The 23087-nt window shown below is 36.9% G+C and overlaps 1 protein-coding gene across 1 annotated transcript in view; it reads right to left on the bottom strand.

Annotated features, from left to right (window-relative positions):
• The window catches only part of fer1l4 (fer-1 like family member 4), a 29582-nt gene that overhangs the window by 5240 nt on the left and 1255 nt on the right, over positions 1–23087 (bottom strand). The window contains exons 3-36 of the mRNA XM_067430996.1: positions 20563–20651; positions 20350–20449; positions 20105–20199; positions 19131–19172; positions 18873–19046; positions 18622–18682; positions 18391–18522; positions 18154–18216; positions 17086–17170; positions 15953–16115; positions 15601–15775; positions 14854–15040; positions 13347–13625; positions 12855–12958; positions 11544–11652; positions 10955–11138; positions 10733–10853; positions 10518–10618; positions 10322–10409; positions 10108–10224; positions 9848–10000; positions 9439–9622; positions 9174–9298; positions 8817–8951; positions 8373–8546; positions 7158–7268; positions 6746–6907; positions 6196–6361; positions 3789–3901; positions 3059–3175; positions 2930–2969; positions 2456–2559; positions 2209–2343; positions 1984–2100 (exon numbers count right to left, since the gene is read on the bottom strand). Coding sequence (XP_067287097.1) covers positions 1984–2100; positions 2209–2343; positions 2456–2559; positions 2930–2969; positions 3059–3175; positions 3789–3901; positions 6196–6361; positions 6746–6907; positions 7158–7268; positions 8373–8546; positions 8817–8951; positions 9174–9298; positions 9439–9622; positions 9848–10000; positions 10108–10224; positions 10322–10409; positions 10518–10618; positions 10733–10853; positions 10955–11138; positions 11544–11652; positions 12855–12958; positions 13347–13625; positions 14854–15040; positions 15601–15775; positions 15953–16115; positions 17086–17170; positions 18154–18216; positions 18391–18522; positions 18622–18682; positions 18873–19046; positions 19131–19172; positions 20105–20199; positions 20350–20449; positions 20563–20651 — 4305 coding nt within the window. The remainder of the gene's footprint in view (positions 1–1983; positions 2101–2208; positions 2344–2455; positions 2560–2929; positions 2970–3058; positions 3176–3788; positions 3902–6195; positions 6362–6745; positions 6908–7157; positions 7269–8372; positions 8547–8816; positions 8952–9173; positions 9299–9438; positions 9623–9847; positions 10001–10107; positions 10225–10321; positions 10410–10517; positions 10619–10732; positions 10854–10954; positions 11139–11543; positions 11653–12854; positions 12959–13346; positions 13626–14853; positions 15041–15600; positions 15776–15952; positions 16116–17085; positions 17171–18153; positions 18217–18390; positions 18523–18621; positions 18683–18872; positions 19047–19130; positions 19173–20104; positions 20200–20349; positions 20450–20562; positions 20652–23087) is intronic.

The following is a 23087-nucleotide window of genomic DNA, read 5'->3' as shown; positions in this document are numbered from 1 at the left end:
CAGCATAGTGGAACAGATTATCAGAAAAGAAAGAAATGAAGGGTGAGACTTAGTTCTATGAATTGGTTGTTGATAGTCCTAAACCATTTGCTTTGTGGCAGGGCGCATTATCCTGCAGAACGAGGCAGTTTCCATGAAAGGGAATAATTAGTTAGGTGGTACATGTCAAAGTAAAATCCGCATGGTTGGCAGGACCCAAGGTTTCCCAGTAGAACAAAGCATCACACGGCCTCCGCCGGCTTGCCTTCTTCCTATAGTGCATCCTGGTGCCATGAGTTCCCCAGGTAAGCGACACAAACACACCCAGACATCTATGTGATGTAAAAGAAAATGTGGTCCAGGTCCAGTTCTGATGCTCATGTGCCCACTGTTGGATCTTTCTGCAGAGGACAGGGGTCAGCATGAGCAACCTGACTGATCTGTGGCTATGCAGCCTTATACGCAACAAACTCTGATGCACTGTGTATACTGACACCTTTCTGTCAGAACCAGCATTAACTTCTTAAACAATTTAAGCTATAGTATGTGTATCAATAAGCCTTGGCCCCCCATGACCCTCATCACCTGTTCACCACTGTTCCTTTCTTGGACCACTTTTGATAGATACTGACCCCTGCAGATTGGGAACACCCCACAAGAGCTGCAGTTTAGCTGTCTAGCCATCACAATTTGGCCCTTGACAAACTCCTCTCAAATCCTTACACTTGCCCATTTTTCCTGCTTCTAACACATCAACTCTGAGGAAAAATCTTTCACTTGCTGCCAAATATATCACACCCACTAACGTGCAGAGATAATCTGTGTTATCTGTCTGTCAGGGGTCATAATTTATACACACACACACACAGTGGATACACATGGATACATTTCCATTTTATATGGACTTAAGAAATAATGACATATCTAAAAAATACAATTTCCCTTACACACACACACACACACACACACACACACACACACACACACACACACACACACACACACACACACACACACACACACACACACACACACGAATTGGCACCTCTGGACTCAGAGGTGCCAATTCATGTGTGGAAATAATTCTTCATGCTCCCTCACAACCCTTCTTTCACAATCTGAGCCTGACGAATCTGTCATCCTGGAATATGGCCATGATGTGTCTTCCTACATGGTTGTGTAAGAAATGAAAAGCTACACACGCCATTAATTAGGGTTGGAAGAACTGTTGCCAAAACATAAAAATCACTGCAATAATGATCCAATCATAGACTCTTAAACATCTGCCAATTTAAATGCAAACAGATTGTTTTCTTTTTTGGCCGGGCAGTGTATATAAACATGAATGGATAAAATGTTCATAATAAGATCAATATGCAATATGCATATCAACATGCATTTAGAAAATACATAGGATCAATTTTCATTTTATATGGACTTTAAAAGAAATAATGGCATATCTAAAATATACACTTTCCCTTATACATTCATATAAACATGTACAAATACAAAAAAAATTGTAAATGTACATATATATATATATTGCAAAATATATCTGCACTTTCACTTGTCTGTTGAGATTTGCTTATTTGTGACCACAAAACCAGTCATAAGGGTACATCATCTGAAAGCAAAATAAAGATTTCCATTGTTGTATGGTTTGTTAGGATAGGACAATATTTGGTTGTATTAATAGCCATATTACAACTATTTGAAATATCGATTCAAAAATATCAAGGGTGCAAATAAGTCTAAATATTGAGAAAATTGCCTTCAAAGCTATCCAACTGAAGTCCTTAGCAATGCATATTACTACTATTTATATTTTATATATATACATATATATATATATATATATATATATATATATATATATATATATATATATATATATATATATATATATATATATATATATATATATATATATATATATATATATATATATATATATATATATATTCATTAATTTTTTATTCTTCTTTTTTTATAACTGATACTCACTTTTACTACATACACCCTCACAAGGACTTTGATGGGTACATTCTTGGGAATCGTATTGGCGATCTGACAATCTGCGTCCTCGTCTTCAGTAGAGATGGGGTATATCAGAAACGACCCCTGCAATGAGGCAAAGCTCTGGTTTAATCTCTAATCCTCGACTTCCTTCATGCATGCTGTCACACTGTTGAAGTAACGCATGAGAGCTTGCCAAATCGCACATCTCACCTTATATTTACCCATATATCTTGTACTTTCATCTTCCTCTTCATCATCCAGGCTGGATTTGCCTTTGTAGACAGGAAATATGTGCAACCAATCCATGAACTGACTAAATTCATTTTCCAGTTCAGACTTGTAAAGCTGAGGGGGGGAAGGCAGAAAATGTATACAGCAAATTGTTGTAGTTGGTCTAAGAATGGAAACAAAACCCTGCACATTGAAATGTTTCTGCAGTTTGAAGAATATTCCAAACCTGTAAGGTGGCAATGTTCTTCCTCTTTGGAGCAGGAGGCTCTATTTCGATCACAGCCTCATCATCCTCTGCCTCTAGCGCAGATATGGTCAGTGGTGCTCCATCTGCAAAATGGGACATTATATTGATAGTGTAGTAGGTGGTCACTTAGCCCATAGTTAAACGTATGAATGTCATCACATTAGAAAGCTCAAACCAAGTGGCATCTGTAAAGTGCAAAAAATTATGCTAGACCTTTTAAATTTCACTTTCAATCAGTCCATAGCTGGTTTTAGTGCAAGTATAAAGTCATTTACTGGTTTTAGTGCATGTATAAAGATTCACACAGGTGTCCGTGCAGAGTAACCACAGTTTTTGGTATTTTGTTATGAAAATCATTTGACAATTTTAAGCATGTCCAAATACACATTGAGGTCTGATTGGTTTGTCTAGTTTTATAGCATATATAGCAATCATGCTTTGAATTTATAATACCTCCATCTTGCCCATCTTCCAGGTCATCCTCTTTCTCCTCCTGAAGAAGAGACACAAGTCTTTTACATGTTGAAGAAAAGAATAAGGCACGCAATTTATAAAAAACCTATTATCAAATTCAGTTATCACCTGTTTTTCGAGTTCAGCAAGTGACGCATAATATTTAGACCACCAATCAAGCTCCTCCTTTTCTAGTGGCTCCTCCTCTAGCTCCTCCTCTTTTTTAATCACTTTTTTGATTGGGGACTGAAAATGTAGTTTTGCACAAATACTTTTAATTTAAAAATGACTCATTACCTCACCCTCATGTCTTCAATGGTTTTAATGACCAGGCCTTAACACTCTAACCATGAACACAGATTTTTAAAAGCCAAACACACACACTCATGATTGAAAGCCTCCTATTTGGATGTCAGCGGGGGTCTTGGCTATGCGCTGGCTGGCCAATTAATCAGAGTGATCTAACAGCAGGAGCTCAAACTGCCACAGGAACACACTTCACTGCGCTCCACAAACCGGCAGATTCACACCATAATCAACAGGTTAATGGGTGCAAAGGGCTTCACATTTAATAACTGCAAAATGTGGATGGTTAAAAACATGTGCGCTAAGTACTCATTATGAGCTATTTCAAACATCCCAAAGCAGCCAACTAACGTCATCGCACCCAGACTAGATACCCCATGACCACATGGCAGCTGTATGTGGCTGAAGAAAAGTGTTTGTAAGACCTCTAAAAACTGGTGGAAGATGACATATATAATTTTGAACCATTTTACACATGGTGAGTAGAAAATTGAGGAACACTGAAGAAAGTGGTCATTCTTATAGACTGAAAAATAAGGACAGTGGAACTTACTGTGACTAAGTTAAGAGGATTGACAGGAATTTTGCTATGCTTCAATGCAAGTCCTCCCAAATCCATGTTAATCACCGTGGTTAGTGGAGTGGTCTTCTTTGGAGGCTTTTTCTCTAAAATCATGAGAGAACATTTATGAATTTGCCATATTAAAAAGCAGCCAATGTCAATCACCATGTTTAGATGTTCAGGTATTGAAATAGAAATTATAATACTATAAATAAATTTACTGTCACTTAATCAATTTAACGCACCCTTGCTGAATAAAGGTATTCATTTATTTTGAAAAAAATCTTACTGTCCCCAAAGTTGAGTTGTAGTATGTGCATACTTTACAACGAGGAATTGTGGGCAATTTTAAAACCTTATTTAAAACCTTATTTATTGTTTAGGTAATAATTAATATAATTATGAGTGCAAAAAAGGTTGTTCTCACTGTAAAAAAAAAATGAATTACCTGGTTGGCTTAAAATATTGAGAACTGAAATTAAAAAATGTTGTTAATACAATTAACATTTTTGAGAATCGACAATCTTTATTCAAATATTATTAAAGGCCCACTGAAGTGCCTTGAAACGCGCCGCATTATTCAATGTGTTGACGTAATTTCCCCTGAAACGGCTTCAGTTTTTGTTAGCAGCTCCTCCCCTTTTTTGAAACAGCCAATAGCGTTTCGTTTTTTTAATATACAGTTTGACTAGAGCGCAAGAGCGGACCTTCTCTGTTTGGTAAAGCCAGCAGTTTCCTCTAACACTGTTTATCATCATAATCTCCTCCATATCGCTTTGAAATGCAGAATTCTGTGCAGAATTCAAATGGGTCGATATGTTTGTTGTCAGCGCGTACTCTTGCATATGATCTGCGCTGCGCTCTCGTGTCTAAATTTAGACCAGAGCGGTTGGGGGGTGTGCGCTGAGCCGGTGCGTGAAACTAACGTGAAAACAGACTTTATTCGCCTCAAATGAAAGCATATTTACACTGAATCATTTCCTATCACATATATAGTGTGCTATGTGTCTTTCACCATGTAGAAATTAGTAAATGTGTGTTAACAACTGACCGATATCAGCAGCAGTTTCAGCAGTGTAAGGGGGCGGGCTTTAGATTCTAGAGAGCATTTTGATTGGACAGAAGATTTGACGAGAAAGTGAAGTCTGCGATGATGTCACCAAAATCTGAGATTCGTTTTAACGGAAGTGGGAGACTGTACATTTTGAATGCTTATATCTCCTAAATGCTAATTTTGTCATAGTTTTGAAACATACCAGCTTATTCATAACTTTAAGACTAACACAGTCATACTAAAAGCTAAAAAACTTAAATTTTGATTTCAGTGGACCTTTAAAAGTTTTTGTAAGCATATTGGGTAATTGTGTGCGTTTTATTTGTGATGATGGAATGAAACATTTTGTGCTATGTTCATGATTTATCAAATTTTTTATTTGGTTCAGATACAATAATATTTAGAGTTTCTATTTAATAAACCAATTTCCTTCATTGTCTCAACTCAAATTTTTAAGTTCAATAAACTCAAAATTTAAAGGTAAACCAGTTACTTACTTTTTAAACATTACAAAATATGACCCTGGACCTCAAAACCAGTCATAAGTTGCACTGGTATATTTGGGGCAATAGCCAACAATGCATTGTATGGGTAAAAATTATAGATTTTTCTTTTATGCCAAAAATCATTAGGATATCAAGTAAAGATCATCTTCCATGAAGATATTTAGTAAATTTCCTACCATACATATACATAAAAAAATATATAAATAGTAGTAATATGCACTGCTAAGGACTTCAGTTGGATAGCTTTGAAGGCAATTTTCTCAATATTTAGACTTATTTGCACCCTTGATATATTTGAATCGATATTTCAAATAGTTGTAATACGGCTATTAATACAACCAAATATTGTCCTATCCTAACAAACCATACAACAATGGAAATCTTTATTTAGCTTTCAGATGATGTACCCTTATGACTGGTTTTGTGGTCAAGGGTCACAAATAAGCAAATCTCAACAGACAAGTGACAGTGCAGATATATTTTGCAATTCATTGCAAGTAATTGTGTGTTATTGTCAAAAAATGAATAAAAAATTATGAGTTGACTTTATATTACTTTAGTACTTTATATTAATCAACAACAACACTATCCTCTCAAGCATTGTCAAGAATACATAAATAAATAAAATGAACCAGAATATGTCCCTTAAACAAGAGCAATATAAGAGTGTGGTCACTGTCTGTTCCCAGTTCAACAAAGTTTCGTGCCAGCCTATTTTGTACAGCATGAGAGTCTAGTGGACTTTTAAATGTAAAATATTTATGTACACATATCAGGAACAGATGCTTTTATTTTGGCCTTTAAACCACAAACATATGAGCTATAGAAGGTTCCATACCCTCAGGCTCCTCCTCCTCATCTTTCCACTCCTCTTGGTCCCTGGGCCCAAATTGCACAAGGTTTTGAACCACGTGAGTTCCCACCAGGACCAGCCTCCCAAACGCCCTCTGCTCCATAATGAAGATAGTAAGAGGAGGATGCAGGTAGACAAGCTCTGGAAGTTCCTGAGGACCAGTTATGAGATATTGTGGAATTGTGATAATAAGAGTATGCAGTAGAAGATTCGTTTTAAATCATCTTCATCAAAAGTTCAATATGTTGTATGTTTTAAATAAGCTGTTAAATTTCAAATAATTGCATTGGTTTTTGCAAAAGGCATCATCAAGCAATCGCAAATGAAAACCTACAACTTACACAGACATACATATTGTGCAAATTAATAATTCTGAGCAAGACATCAGACTATCAAATTAAAAAATCAGTCAGAATCTCACCAGCTTTGCTTTGTACTTCTGAGACAGGATATGTGATCAAAGCTTGTATGGCAAGTATGTTCTTAACACAGCTCTTAAGATAAGGTCTAATACTTTAATAAGTGGGAGTCTTACAACATCAAAGTGTTTAACCACATCATTGAAGTTGGGGTTCAGCTTGTAGCTCTGAATTTCCTCCGACTCGATCATCTGGCCCGCACACTCCATCCTCACTTGAGGCCGCTCCACTTCAAAGAGGTTGACCCTTTTCAGGTCCCTCAGGCCCCAGTACAGCACCTGCCGTTTAAGGGTTTGAGTTCAAAACACTGTAGTGCACGCACCAAACTAGTCAGATGGCAAACTTGTGCAGTAGGTCACCGCTTTCTGCTATTGTCAACGCTCTCTTGGAGATTGATTTATGAACACATCTGTTTTATGTGATAAATTAATTTGTTCTTGAGCATTTAAGACCTTTAAATGTTGATGTTGAATACAACTCTTGTGACTTTGATTCAGTTTATTTCTGTTCAAGGTTGTGCCTTTGTACCTCAATTCTGTATTTCCTCAGCACGGGTCGCACTCCCTCAGGAATGATATAATGGCATTCTTCTTTAATGTACTGTGGCTCTTTGGGGTCAACATCAAGAGGCAGAGCTGGCTGAAATGGATTCAGAGCACACGTACATGACATTTAAAAGACTTGCTTTGCCTCTTTCTTTTAGAGGTGGAGGATTGTCTACAAGTCATCTTTATCTTCAGGTAAAATATAGACAAATATCGAAGGAATGAGATCTGGGGAATTTGGAGGCCAAGTCAACACCTCAAACTCGTTGCGCTGGTCAGACCATTTTTGCTTTGTTGCACGGCACATTTTCCTGCTAAAAGAGGCCACAGCCACCAGGGAATACCGTTTCCATGAAAGTGTGTACATGGTATGCAACAATGCTTAGGTAGGTGGTACGTGTCAAAGTAATATCCACGTGGATGTTTAACGGTCTGATCCAGTCGTCTAGCCATAACAGTTTGGCCCTTGTCAAACTCGCTCAAATCCTTACGCTTTGCCATTTCTCCTGCTTCTAACACATCAACTTTGAGGACAAAATGTTCACTTGCTGGCTAATATATCTCACTCACAGGTGCCATGATGAAGAGATAATCTGTGTTCACTTCACGTCAGTGGTCATTATGTAATGCCTGATCGGTGCACACTACTATTCAAAAGATTGGGGTCAGTGAGAATATTTTAATTATTACCTTTTTAAACTAGGGCTATACAATTTATCATAATTGACAGTGAAGACATTTATGATGTTGCAAAAGATTTCAAATAAATGCTGCTCTTTAGAACATTCTATGCATCAAAGATTTCTTAAAAAATATATATTGTGTTTTTTGCATTAAGCAGGACAACTGTTTTCAACACTGATAATAATAATACATTTCTTGAGAACCAAATCAGCTTATTAGAATAATTTAGACTGGAGTAATGGCACCTGAAAATTCAGCTTTGCATCACATGAATAAATTACATTTTAAAATATATTGAAACAGACAAGTTATTTTAAATTGAAAATGTGTGTGTGCCACTGATCTATATAAATCAGTGTTGTGTGTGCATTCCTTTTTATCCATTCAGCTGAATAATGCTGCTCTCTAACATACAAATGAATGCTTTTAGTCACGTCTACATGTGTGCAAAGCAGGATTCTCTATTCACTGTCTTCTGCAGTGAAATTAATGAGAACAAAAACAGGGGTCCCACCTCTCCAAAGCTTGAGTAATCCAACTCGATTAGCTCAAGAGCAGCCAAAATTTCACCAGCTTTGCTCTTGCCTTTTGTGATCTCAAAAAACTGCAGCTGGGGCTTTTTATATGGCTCTTCCACAAACTTCAGCTCTGGCTTTGCAAATGCACGACCAAGGGCTTGTGGACTGCCCTGCATTGAAATATACAACACATAAATACATTTTACTGCATAATGAATATTATAGTCTGACTTCCAGTTATTGTAGACTGTTCCTAAATATAAACACACTTTCTAAACAGGAACCACCGAAATATGAATTTAACTGATTTAAAAAGATGTTCGTACCAGTGTTAAAACCAAATCTATGCAATGTTTTTGTATTTTTTGCGTCGCATTTACATGTGATTCACAGATTATAGTATTTTTAAATATTTGAATGCAATGAAAAGTATCACTCACTAGTTTGTTGTAATCATAGATGTTAATGATGACCACAGGAGGGTCTTCTTTGTACTCGTCCTTACTGCCCTCCATCAGAACCTGATCATAGAGGAGCAGCTCACACCATGTCGGGGACAGAGTTTCTTCCATCACCTACAAATGATACAATCTTTAGACACAAAATTGCAATCAATACAGACAGAATGATTAATTTATATGCCCATTGAGATCCTATTGGACTTAATGGACCTGTCATAAATGATCAATACCTCTCTTGGGAATTGAATAAGTTTTCATATAGGGCTTTTCATATCCACTGCTTTTTATTGAAGACATAGAACAAAATTAATTTATGTGTTAATACATGAGACCCACCCGTGTGACCTGACACTGTGTGTTGAACACAACCTTGGCGAAGGGGTCGGACAGTCCATTGTCATCAGCTGCAATGATGCCACGCGCCTGATAAATGTGAGCACGCAACTGGAAATAACGACTGTCTGGATGAAAGGACAAGGGAGGGATGATACTTGTCATGAAAGTGCATCCAAATGTCATTCAAATGGATATATATTGGTTTTCAAAGCAGCCCGAGACAAAATATGGAGAATTTCAGAGATGTTTGTATTGGATAAAGTACCTTCCACTGCTAACTTGGTAGGAGGCATGTTACGGGGAATCAATGTGCCAGATGTCGCCTCTTCATAAATGGGTCTAAACTCTGCTGGAAGGCTAGTGACACAGTTTTTTGCATACTTTGTGATACCAAGCCACATATAAACTTCCAGTTTGGCAAAGATTTCCCCAACTGGCCCTCCAGGGGTCTACAGAATGAAAAGCATAAAAACTAAGCAATGCAAATACATTATTAAAAACTTTTTTGGGAAAACAACAACAACAAAATCACTCAAAAACATTTCACTCCATTTTTTTCTTTTGAGGTTAAAGAAACCCCTTTAATTAACCCTTTAACTATTTTGTAGCAGTTTTATTTGAGGAAACTAGTAATAATAAATGGTTTTGGACAGAACAAAAGGTTAGGAATTCACCTTCATGTACATTGCAGTGATTTTCCCGCAATCTTTACCCTTCTCCTCTTCCACCAGTGAGAAGAGGATGGAGGGTGCTGAGATCCTGGTATAGGCTACTCGCCTTCCGCCGCTCAGCATCCATAAAAACACATCAGGCAGTGTGCTCTGAGGCTGACATATGAGAACACAAACACACTTATATACAGTTCTACTGGTGTGTGTATGTATATAGGTATATAAGGTAAACATTAAAACACAGCATATCTTGATGGCATTACTTCTAGGGCCAGAAAGCGGAGCCTCTTTGTGATGTTCTTGAGATCTGCTAGTCTGTCTTTAACTGTATTTCTGGTGACTCTCTTTTTTATTCTCATGGTCTGTTTGGCCAACAAAACCTGTGAAATAAGGACATTCATATGACTGTTTGAAGACTGTTAGTGCTACTAAAACTAAACCATATCCATAAAACCAAAATCAATACAGTTTACTTACAATATTCCTTTTGATGAGCCCCACACGGCACTTATCCAGGGTGTTTTGGCGAGCATTCCTCTTCCTGTCTAAGTTACTGATGTACTGCCTGGGAGCCGATGAGAACAAGTTTTCTATTATCCATAATGCGCTATTTAAGAAACAGCTACAATAAGTGAAATGGGCTCAATACAATAATCATGCAAATGTGTCCTACTTGCAAGTGGAAAAGAATTCCAGCACGACATCCACCAAACGTTCTTTAGCCTTGATTTTTGATCTTTTCAAATGCATCTCCACTTCATCAATGCCATTTTCCTTGAAGAATATAAAATATATAATTCAGCCTTAGATAATTCCAACGATGAAGTGAAATGGATGCATTTTGAATGACATGAGGGGAATAATTAATATCTGCTCTGTAGCACTTGCCAGTCGGTCAGCCATCTTGGACAGCCAGTTGCTGTTGTGGAATCGGAAGGTGTGATCCTCAAAGTTACTCCACACGAAGATGCATGGTTTCTCTCGGAACAAGGGAATGCAATTAAAAGATCTGAATGAGAAAAATAATGACGTTTTCAGTTATCCCTCCCTTCATTATCCTACTGCACTCCACATGACGATAAGATGTCAGCCTTAAGGATGTTATTTTACCTGTCATATTCGGTGGGCTGTGGTCTCCTGGGCGCCGTGATGGATTTGTCTTGAGGCCCAGGGTTCAGAAGTTGATCTCTCTCCAGCTCATCATCTGATTCCAGCAGCGGCTGCCTGTCCTCAGCCAGATTCTCCTGACTACCACTCTTGCTGGATTTCATGTCTGCAGTTTTCCCATAGTTTCCTGTAAAGAAGATTTGTTCTTGTTAACTAAAACTATATAAAAATCTTTTTCATTCATTGAAATAAAGCTGAAATATAAATATCAGACGAAACCTTTAAGTTTTTTAAGTTAAAGTTTTTATCTGATATTTACATTTAATATATTTGAAAAAAAATGTTTTGCTTTGCAACAAACTGATAAAAATTAATTAAAGCTATACTTATAAGAATAGATATTATAAGAAAATTAAATATAAGAAATAAATCAAAATATAAATAAATACTATAATAGTAAATAATACCACTAATATATAAATTTCAATAAACTGTGACTGTGAAGTACACTGTTGTGTAAGTGACTTGTACTCAAATAGCTGTTAAAATGAAATGGCATGTGATATGAGATTATGATGAAGTCCAGTCTTACCTATAGAGAGCTCAAAGGTCACAGGTTTGGTACCAATAGAAGGGTCTATCATTGTAACTTCAAATAGTGATGCAAACAACAAAAATTCATCCTTCTCTCCAGTGAAATTCTGCATAAAATATAAAATAAAATTAAATGTTGATTAAATGTAATATTTAATATATATGTAACAATTAGGGTTGACCCTGAATAGTCGAAGATTCGACACATCGATATGCGGAGCCGGATTCGATCACCGATCTCACAGTCGAATCTTCTCTAGTGTTATGATCGCGTCCGGTGGGCAACTCCTTTAAGGGTGCGCTGCGCTTTTAAAATTCGAACACGTCACGTGTTTTCAAGGTTTTATATAAACACGCCATTTTAAGGTTTTATATAAAATTTATATTATATTTCCCTCAAATCTTCAATGAACATACTGATTTCACCCTGTGCTACAAGTTACACCCATTGTCCAGCTCTTCTGTCAGAAGTCAATTCAAAAAACGTAGCTTGTGCGTATATAATATGCGCATCCGGTGTGATCGAGGCTTTAAAATGTTATGAGAAAACGCTTTACGAATGTTTATCCAACACATTACCTTTTATTTAAACCTAAATAAGGAAGCCATTGTCAGTTCGTCTGTCAGTTGGCCGGCAGTTTTGGTCACTTTATTAAAAGTTGTTGCTATGTGCAGTTTGTAAAATAAAATAAAAAAAGTTTTACCCTCCTGCTGACTATAGTGTCGTGCCCTCCCAGCCCATTTACATACACATAGATGATTTAACTATCAGTCGACCATAGAAAGATTCGACAATTCTGATTTGAATGTGTAAATCCTTAGTCGGGGACACCCCTAATAATAATAGTTCTAAATTCTGTACAACTGTAAGTGTGATCTTGCTTTTATACAACTGTTCAGTAAACAAGAATATTTTAGACACAATATTAGTTTGTCTATTTTCCCTGTGCTAATAGCGCCAAACAAAGTTAAAGGAGGAAAACCATTGCACGTCTCCAAGTAGTGGTAAATAATTCCTTTTAAATGAACTGAACTGAGTGAATGATACAATGACTCACTCATAAAGACATGTCTTTATGAGTGACAAATTAATGAGTTTAGAATTTTGAGTGCATGATTTGTTGACTCAATCATAAAGACTCCTACCATAACGAGTAACTGAAAAATCGGCACATAGCCTGTTAGGGGGTTGTCTTGCAACAACACCGGGCCAATCAAATTCGAAGATCACAACTAATTGTGGTATAATCTGAAATACTACATGGTAGACTGTTTTATCTTTTCCTACCAGGCAAGCTCGGTCACTGACCTCAGGAAGAGGGTGAACATCTTCCACTTCCACTGTGACCGCAACTGGTACCTCAGCGCCAACATCTTCAGATTCCTCGACTGGCCCACTGGGACTCTGCAATGCTAAATAAAATTCTTGAGTCATGATTACAGTGCTAGAGCATCTTTGATACATGTTTGCGCGTATGAATGTATAATTCCAATATGTGAATAAAGTTTACATTAAATATTGGCATTTAAAGTTGTGATTTCTGCGCCACTAGTGGCAAACAAGCTTTAGATATTCCTGACATCTTAAATTGTTTGAACACAGAGATAGCCCGCACAAAGCCTTACGCCATTGGCTGATCTAATGTTGGTATGTTTGGGCCATTCAGAATCCTCAAATAAACAGATTCTTTTTAGTGCCACCAGGGGCACAGAAATTGCAAACTGCACATACATAATCCATAAACAATTACAGTGTGCATATATTTATTTTAGAGGAATTTCTTCTTCTTTTTTTTACTACCTTCTTTGCCTGCTGCTTTCTTCTCCTTGGACTTTCTGCTCTTGCGTTTAAGATTAAGTCTGCTGATTGTGCTCTTCACATTAGCAACAGTCTTACTCTCTGTCACCACAGCCGTAGGGGAGGAATAGACCTCCACACTCAGTGAGAGCAGCATTCTGCCCCTGTAGAAAATACCTTCGCTCAGACCTTCATTAAGATCCCTGTGGATGTCTCTCAGCGTGGAGTTTTGAGGAGAGCCATAGAGATTGACCCAAGATGGGCCAAATGTGGGATTGAAACCTGATGGAGGAAAGACAGGGAGTAAGTTGCAGAATGTATAATAAAGTTGAAGTTGTTCAACAAGGAGTAATAAAAAACTGAGGTAACCAGAAGGCACCCAAATGATAAAATGAGGATGCCGAAAATATTTTTGCTGCTTGTTTAAATTGCTTGATTAAAATGAGCTAAAGCAACACAATTGCTATATTTGATTGTGTTCAATTCACTTAAATATATGTCAAATTTACGTTTACTTAATCTGTTTGTGTTGACTGTTGAGATTACATGAAAGATTTGTGTTGCATTAACTTGTTATTTCCCAGCATTCTTTGCATATGACTACATCAAGAGAGAGTAAATGTTGTAATTTTATATGTAAAAGTGTTATTTTATGTATTTTTGAGCAAGATGAGAAAAGGGGGAAACTTGATAGCTAATGTGTAATATTGCTCAAGATTCAATCATGTTGGAATTATTAGAACAGTTTAAATGACAGTGCGTTACCATTGTAGAAAGAGTGGAGCATTTCCTTAGGCTGTGGACTGATACAGCTAATGTCATAACTTTTTGCTTGCTTTTAATACTTAGCATTTTAAATGCTAATGTGTGCTATTGCTAGCTACATGTTTGTCAACTAGCTGGTGCAGAATTATAATTCAGTTGTGTAACACTAAAATATATGGAATGGATTTTGATTAATATATATGAAATTTGAATGTCTGAATCAGGTCAGGGAGCCATATAAAATTCACTTCAGAACTACTTAATTAGGTCACTTAAAATTACTTCATTCCATGATGTTGGAGTTCCATGAACAAATAACTAAATTTAAATTTAGTTATTAAAAAATAACTGGGACCGATGTACCAGATTAAATCATGTAAATCCAACACACTTTTTTTTCAGTGTACATGACTGAGGGATTGAGAAACAAATTTGGACTTAAAGGGATAGTTCACACAAATTTAAATTTTACTCTCCCTCATGCCATTCCAAACCTGTATGACTGACTTTCTTCAACAGAACACAAAATTAGATATTTTGAAGAAAGTTGAGACAAATGAGTTTTGATTTCCACTGACCATACAATGAAAGTCATTGGGAATGATATTTTGTTCATTCTATCAACAAAACATTATATATATTGTTCCACAAAGGAAAAAAGTCATACAGGTTTGGAACAACATGAGGGTGAGAAAATGATTACAGAATTTACTATTTTGTGTAGAGACTATCTATTTAAACTGACCATTTCGGTTGGGATTGGAGATTTGAAGAAGGTCCAGGAAGTGTGTTGCCACAGCCACATCTCCAATGTTGGCATCATCAAGGATCTGGATTTTGATCCGCCGAGCAAGAGGTGGAAACTGCTCAATGAAGGATATCTGTTCATTCCACTCAGGAGCATTGGTGTTGCTTTCTACTGACGTTTCCCCCTATCAAACATGTAAACATTAATTTTCATGTATTTGCATTATTTAATGCAATTTTGTTGTATTCTACTATATTTAACAACTGACTGAATGTATATACATACTGTAAGTAGACCAGTGTCTTTGTTTGACAGGAAGTTTAGGTTTGGCTCCTGGTAGTTTTTTTTGTTTGTTTTTTTACATAAGACAAGCTCTGACATCATAGCAATTTATTTTGAGCTGAAATATTTGCCAACACCCTGTGTGGCAAGACTCTGAGAACAGTTCAAATACTGGCGCACCTCAGCCCATTTAACAAACAAAAGTACTGTCAGGGTGTGTGTGAGTGTGTGTTATTTGACAAAAGTGTTATTTTCCATAAGATAAGTGTGTGGAAATGAATTTAAAAAATGAAACCAGAACATTATAAGGAAAATAAACCATATTTTTTTAAAATGTAGATAATTTGACTGTTTTAGCAGTCAAGAATATAGCAAAAAAAGTTCTTTCAGCTCTTCTGTTTTAAACCTTCAGTGTTAGAAATACTTTGAACAAAATGTCTTATTCAAAGAAAAGAAAATCACCTGCTGTCCTGCAAACGTGACCTGAACATAAGGGTCAAGGAAAACCTTCTTGTCTCTCATTATCTTCCCCATGAAACCAGAGTTCATGCTGGGTAGGCCTTCAGCTCTGAAGATCTTCAGGACAAACTTTGCCCAAGGACGTTCTGATGGCATCCTCTTTGGAAGGAGAAGATTCCTACATGTCACATGAAAATGTACCAAAAAATATATTACATTTGACATACGGAAGTATTTACTGAGTGAACACATTGATGCTAATACCAAAGTACCACACATCTAATATTAATGTTTCTTCCAGAGGGAATGGGTTCATAAGAGGAGAACTGTCATGTAACATAAGGCAAGCTCTTACTTTTCAATGTCATCATTCTGGCTGCCAGCTGGTGCCAGGCTGACCATGCCCATAGGGTCTCCTTTCATTACCACACTCACTGTGCACTTCACATAGCCTTTAATTCCCGAGCGGGTATCTTTTGGGTCAGTAAGCGGAGCCCATTTCTGGTAGAAACGGTGATCTGTGAGATACATTGGCTGTGTTAAGTTGTTGTAATGATCAGTGTTGCAGTTTCTAAGTAGACCTATAATCATTCCTTTTCAGCACCGGTGATGAGTTAATTATCACCATTAAAATGTCTAGAGAATGTTATTAATGTGTTACCAATGCAATGAACTCTAAGCCTTTATTGTTCACTTTGGCCGTGTATATCAAAGCATGCCAACATTTATTGTTTTTTTATTGTTTTATATAAATATTAAAGGGGCCAAATGTAGAATTCAGAAGGAATTCATTGTTATAAGCAACACCGGTGACCAATAAGTGAAATGCAGCCAGCAACTTATTGAAGAAGTGACAAGAGACTGAACATTGTTCAATGCCCTGATATACTCATGGCAAAGTTATTTTTTGTTCTTTGCTTAGAAGTAAAAAGAAGTTAGAAAAAAAATTGCAGCTATATATATATATATATATATATATATATATATATATATATATATATATATATATATATATATATATATATATATATATATATATATAACTATATATATATATGGACATGTTATGGACATCCAGATGTCCACATTGCTGAGAGCCAATACGTAAATATGTGCTACATGCTTTTTTCTCAATAACTAAATAAATATAGTGATGCTCATAATGATGTGGATATGTTGGCATTCGATCTGGCTATCTGAGACTGTAGTTTGAATTAATCCCTTTTATTTGCATGACACATTGACATTACAGTACAGAGTAGCTCTTTCGGCATTACATAAGCATTTGTTTCATGTGTCATAGAACGGAAGATAGGCTTTCAAGAGTGTTTCCTGTCCAAAACGGCCCGAGTTCTTCAAATAAAAATTGGATTTCATAGATAACTAAGGAAGTCAGAGAAGGTCTCGGTTCTTAAGTTTTGTTCCAAACTGTCCGTACATTGTCAATAAAATGTGATTAAAACATTTAATGCTAAAGTGTCATGCTACCTGGCTGCTGATACACTGTGCTGATGTCAATCTTAAAGGTTCCTATGTGGTTCATCAAAAATGCAAGGATTTTCTTATGAACAACCTAAAATATAAGAAAAAATAAAGAAAACAGCCATGATTACATACAACACACATATAATATTATAATATATAATAAATAAAAAATATGGTACTATAAATTATACTATGTAACTTTATTTTTTTCAAAATTTTGTCAATACATCGTCAGTCCTTCTACCAAAATATGTTTTTGTTTTACCTTGATTCACTATGGTAAGCCTATTATAATGTTTATATTGTGTATGTGTTTGTGTATGTGTTTATATTTTAGACCTAGCTGGATAGTTTTCACAGCAAATTGTGTGCATACATCACTTGCCAGTACGTGTCTAAATGTAAAACCTCTGGGGTTTAAAAAACACAGAACAGAGGAGAGTCTGTTGGCAAAAAGAGAATGTGACATAGCTTGTAATAAAACAAGAATCAACATTGTTTTGGCTTTTTGGAGATTCTGAGAACTGAGGGGTGTTAAAATGTTGTAAAAGTGACGTGGATATACCGTATTTATTACTCAACAGGTGAGTAGGTTATTTTAGTGAACAGGTAAATTACCATAAAAGGTCATCTTGAGATCCTTTCTATTTAAAAACAGGTACCACAAACCATATTCATCCACACAGACCCACAGAGCCGAAGCACAACCAGAACGTTCTTCCCAAAATGCATGTAGGTTTTTTTAACCACTAGAGGGCCAAAATTTACAAAGTGTGCCTTTAATTCATGTCGGAAATCTTTAATATGACTGACTGAAACTAACTACATTCAGTTACACCAAATGAATAACACTTAAGGGTCAGATTAAGCAGATTAGCATGCAAATGATCAGTTATTACAGTCAATCAATCAATCATTGAGTCAATCATTGATTGATTGAGTTATTACAGGCAAAATATTTGTGCATTAGAACCACTTTAACTTAAACATATGTAAAAATGTGTGTCAGTCCCTTTAAACCTTTCTTACATCCTTTATATTTGCATGTCTAGTGTGTCTAGGAATACTTACGGAAATTTTGATCACTTTATCAAAGAGCACATCTTGTGTCTCTTGGAATTCAAACATGAAGTTCTGAAAGACAAAAATAACACACAAAAAAACATGAAACAAAACAAAGAGATTGTGGTGTGGACTCTGCTATTCTTTTATATTTAGAATGATTAGAACTATATCTTTATGTTATCATTTTAGTTTATTGCTCTTGGTGTAAACGGCCTTAAAGCTGAGATTTTTGCAAGTAGTTACCTCATTGTAAAATGGACAATTGGTAGACTTCTGAGTAGCCGTGTGCCTTTTCTCATCCCCAATAGTCACATACACTGCTGGGTTGATGTTCACCCCTACCAGTTTCTGAGCTTCAATCACATTTACATTCACCTTAGGAGAAAAGAGTGAAATAAAAGACTTTAGTAGATTCTCATCCAAATAATTATTTGTATATGAAATAGGTATGTTTTCCTCATTGGATTGCTTTACCTGGAAAGACTTCACTTTAGGTGTGATGGCAAGCTCATGCTTTGCTATGGCCCTGCAACGGCTACACACATCAACAAAGTTGTGAGTCAGTATTAATGATCAAACTCATTACATTCTCAGATTAGATTTCAAGACGGGAATTAAATTAAGGGTAATTTTTAGTTATGCAATATGTAATGTATGTATTACACTGCAATACAATAGGCTTCAAAATGGTGTAATGTATAACACTAAAAGGTAATGAAACGCACCTCAAAATGGGAGTGAATGTCACAATGCCACATTCAATATCTGCAAAATCATAATCATCATCATAGTCATTGTCATCATCTTCATCGCCGTTCACGTCATCAGTTTTCAAAAGGCCACGACCAATCATCCTGGTTTCACGATCCAGTTGCTGAGGACGCAGGCCATCTGAAGAGCTGTGAGTTATTGAGAATATCAGTGTGAATACCATGAATACAGGATATGAAAATGTATAGGGGATCATACTGAAGATGTCCTACCTTGGTTCCGTAAAACCTGTGTTTCTGATGACAAGCTCTGAGCTGAAATAAAAAAAATAAAAAATTTGATGGATGCATGGATGGATGTAAAAAGAGGAGGAAGTAAGAAGATATTAAAGATAGATGGAAGAAAGGAAATAGAGAAAGGAAGTAACGAAAAATGGTTGGTTGGTAGGTAGGTAGGTAGGTAGGTAGGTAGGTAGGTAGGTAGGTAGGTAGGTAGGTAGGTAGGTAGGTAGGTAGGTAGGTAGGTAGGTAGGTAGGTAGGAAGGAAGAAAAAAATTATGAAAAAGGGACAGAAGGGAGAATGGAGAGACAGAAAATTTATATACAAAAAATGTACAGAGATGTAATAGATGTAATTGGATGGATGGATGGATGGATGGATGGATGGATGGATGGATGGATGGATGGATGGATGGATGGAAAAATCTATCTAAAGAATGAAAAAAGAAGATAGGAATGAAAACGTTAGAATATGTGCACAGAAGGAGTGGAAATATAATAATGAAAGAAGGGAAAATTAATGGAAGGGTGGACAGAAGGAAAGAAGCAAGGAACGACTGAAGGAATAATGGATAAAAAAGGATGTATGGATGGATGGATGGATGGATGGATGGATGGATGGATGGATGGATGGATGGATGGATGGATGGATGGATGGATGGATGGATGGATGGGTGGATGGATGGATGGATGGATGGATGGATGGATGGATGGATGGATGGATGGATGGATGGATGGATAAATGAAGGTGATAAAACAATGGAAGTTATGAAGTAATGAAAGAAGGGAAAAGGGTGAAATGAAGGATGGCTGGATGGATAGAAACAGGAATGAAGTCAAGAAAGATGGCTGGAAGGATGGACATAATGAATAAAGAATGGATAGAAGAAAGGGAGAATGGCTAAAAAGAAACAGAGAAAATATTGTACAAAAAAAGAAAGGATGGGATGAAAGATGTCCTGGTTTACCCATCACTGTCCTCTTCTCTGATGAAGTCAGCACTGTCCCATCTCCCTGCAGCCCCCTGAAGAGGGCTGTACTTCACCTCCAGCTCGATGTAGATCTACACCAACACAAGAGCATCAATTACACCTAACTACACCATATGAACAACCATAAGGATTTAATCATCTTCCACCACATCATGAAGTGTATTTGTTTCAGGGAAGTAAAAGGCGTGGGAGTGTGTTGGAGCTCTTCATCAATCACTCACATCAGTAAGACTGTGCTGACTGTCTGTTAGAGACTCACGGAGAAGCAGCTGCCCCACAGACACCACATGCTGCAGGCTGATAACCAGCTTCCCCAGCAATCTGTGCACATACATACAGAGCTCTTATTCTAAATATACCACATTTATGTACCATTCAGTACATTTCCCTCTTGTCTCATGAATACTTTCAGTAGGGCTGATTCATGTTCTGACCTGTTGCTGAACATCTTACTGCAGTTGTAGACACTGATCGACAGCACTTCATCCCTCTCAACCTTCCCATAGTGAGGCCATCTGAAGTGCTAAAGTCACATAAATAAACAATACCGGGAAAAAGTTTCTTTCAGACGTTCATCTCCTCGTGATTGTGTCTGATCAGTTACAGCTTGCCCTCATATCATGAGACGAGGAGCCATTTAGATTTTAGTGTCAATGATCCTTCAGAAATCATGCTGATTTGATGCTCAAGAAACATGTATTATCAACATGTGTGCTGCTTAATCAGAGATACTTTAAAAAGAACAGCATGTTGTATGTCTTAGATCTCTCCTGACACATAGGTTTGTAGATTTCTCCCTTCTCTACAGTCCCTCCATTTCTCATAAATTAAAATCCCAAATACTTCCTCTTCATAAAGCAATGTTGACCATGATTTATCTTCACTCAGGCTGAACAGTTTAACTTTCTTGTCCTTCCCACCATTCCAGTATCTGTTAGCTTAAGTTAAAGGATAACCTTGTGACAGACCACTAGTCAAATATTTTAATTTCATTACTGTATCTGAGCTCATAGATGTGGCTGTTTACAAGACTCTGAGAATGTTCCAGTCCCTTCTATTATTGGTAACCAACTACTAAAGGTGCGGTTAGCATGAAGATCCACTCCCAACATACACCCCAGTAAAAACTGCTTTCAACTTAACTATATAACAATGAGAGCTATGTTGCTTATACAGTTTTTCCACCTAATATTGTACACATTTACCATGAATAAATAAATCATTTCCTAAAAAGTGAAGTTTAAAGTTAAGGTTAAACGGTTAGTTAAACCAAAAATATGTAATTTTCAGGTAGAGGTAATTTATTCAAAACAAAGGCAAAGCTTGATGACAACTTGATTTTGCAGAATCATTGGAGTTGTTGTCTTCACTTGTACAGCAGGTGGAAAAGAATCCAATGGGACTTGGGGATAATATTCGTGGATGAGCTAATGTATTAAAGGGATAGTTCACCCAAAAATGAAAATGTGATGTTTATCTGCTTACCCCCAGTGCATCCAACATGTAGGTGTCTTTGTTTCTTCAGTAGAACACAAATGAAGATTTTTAACTCTAACCGTTGCTGTGTGTAGGTCATATAATGCATTAACCTGGAAATCTAGATGCACCCTAGCGGCAGCAAATTTAATCTGCCCGCGAGTGTCGTCTAGCAACTCTCAATACCCTTCTGAGCTGTATTCCCCTAACTCTAACACTTTAGAGTCGGTGGGCGGGGCCATAATGACGACGGCCGAGTTGCGTTTGCGTGCTTCTAGTAAACACAGAAACTGGCGAACAGCGGTCTTTCGAATCAGCTTTGACCACGACTTTGACTTGACTTGAGTTAAGCTTTTCTCTGAGAAAAGAACGGCACTGAAGTCTTATTCTTAAAAAGCACTGATTCTTAAAAAGGGAAGATATGTTCTGAGTTTTGCTGACCGGATATGGCGAATGTTTAATCTATCAACAAGCTCTGTTTCACCTTCTTTGCTCTGGTTGGTGTAGCGCTATCCTATTGCGTGCAGAGGGAGTTTGAAAGACAACCGTTTATCCCGCCCTCGGATTGAGCCCTGTCAATGGTGAGTTTCCAGACCAAACATCTTGATGTGGGTCTGGCTTGTCAGGCTAATAATGGATGTGAATGGGTAACAATTCTAAGAGAGCAAAAAAAAACAAAAAAAAAACATGCTTATACATGCACAAAGATCCCTGTGGCTCATGACGAAACGATCAGTTTGTGTGAGAAATCAAGCTGTATTTATATAAATGTTTTACCTCAAACACAACGCTATATCCGACAGCCTGAGTGTGCTTTACTTCCGGTAAGGTCATACACATTCTGGCATTGTGTACATGTAAAGACATCATAAAGGCGTTCCAGGCTGTTGGATATAGCGTTGTATTTGAGGTAAAAAATGATATAAATACGGCTCGATTTCTCACAAAAACTGATCGTTTTGTGTCTTAATCAATGTGTCGTCATGAGCCACAGGGCTCATTGTGCATGTTGTCTAAGCATGTTTTTTTTTGCTCTCATAAAATTGTTACCCACTTACATGCATTATATGACCTACACACAGCAACAGTTGGAGTTAAAATCTTCATTTGTGTTCTTCTGAAGAAACAAAGACACCTAGACGCACTGGGGGTAAGCAGATAAACATCAACTTTTCATTTTTGGTTGAACTAACCCTTTAAAGATTTATTAATATTGCTGTTGTATGAAGCAGGGTGGGGCTGAACGCGGTTAGACAGGAACGAGGCCGATGGAGCGATTGCTAATGAGAGACCAGCGCGACACACTGCTCGAGTGCAGTGTAGCTTTTTCTGTGGCTCATTTCCGCTTCTTTTGGTCATACGTACGTGAGGTAACGTATCGCTGTTTTATCATCTTAGATATATTTGAGTGTATTGAAAGTTATGTTATAATGCTACTCTGTCCGTTAGCTTGGCGGCTACCATGAGACACTTCATGCACACT

Source organism: Pseudorasbora parva, chromosome 22 (assembly GCF_024679245.1).
Source record: "Pseudorasbora parva isolate DD20220531a chromosome 22, ASM2467924v1, whole genome shotgun sequence".
Lineage (NCBI taxonomy): Eukaryota > Metazoa > Chordata > Actinopteri > Cypriniformes > Gobionidae > Pseudorasbora > Pseudorasbora parva.
Note: the sequence above shows the minus strand (reverse complement) of the source record. Positions and strands in the feature narration are given on the sequence as shown.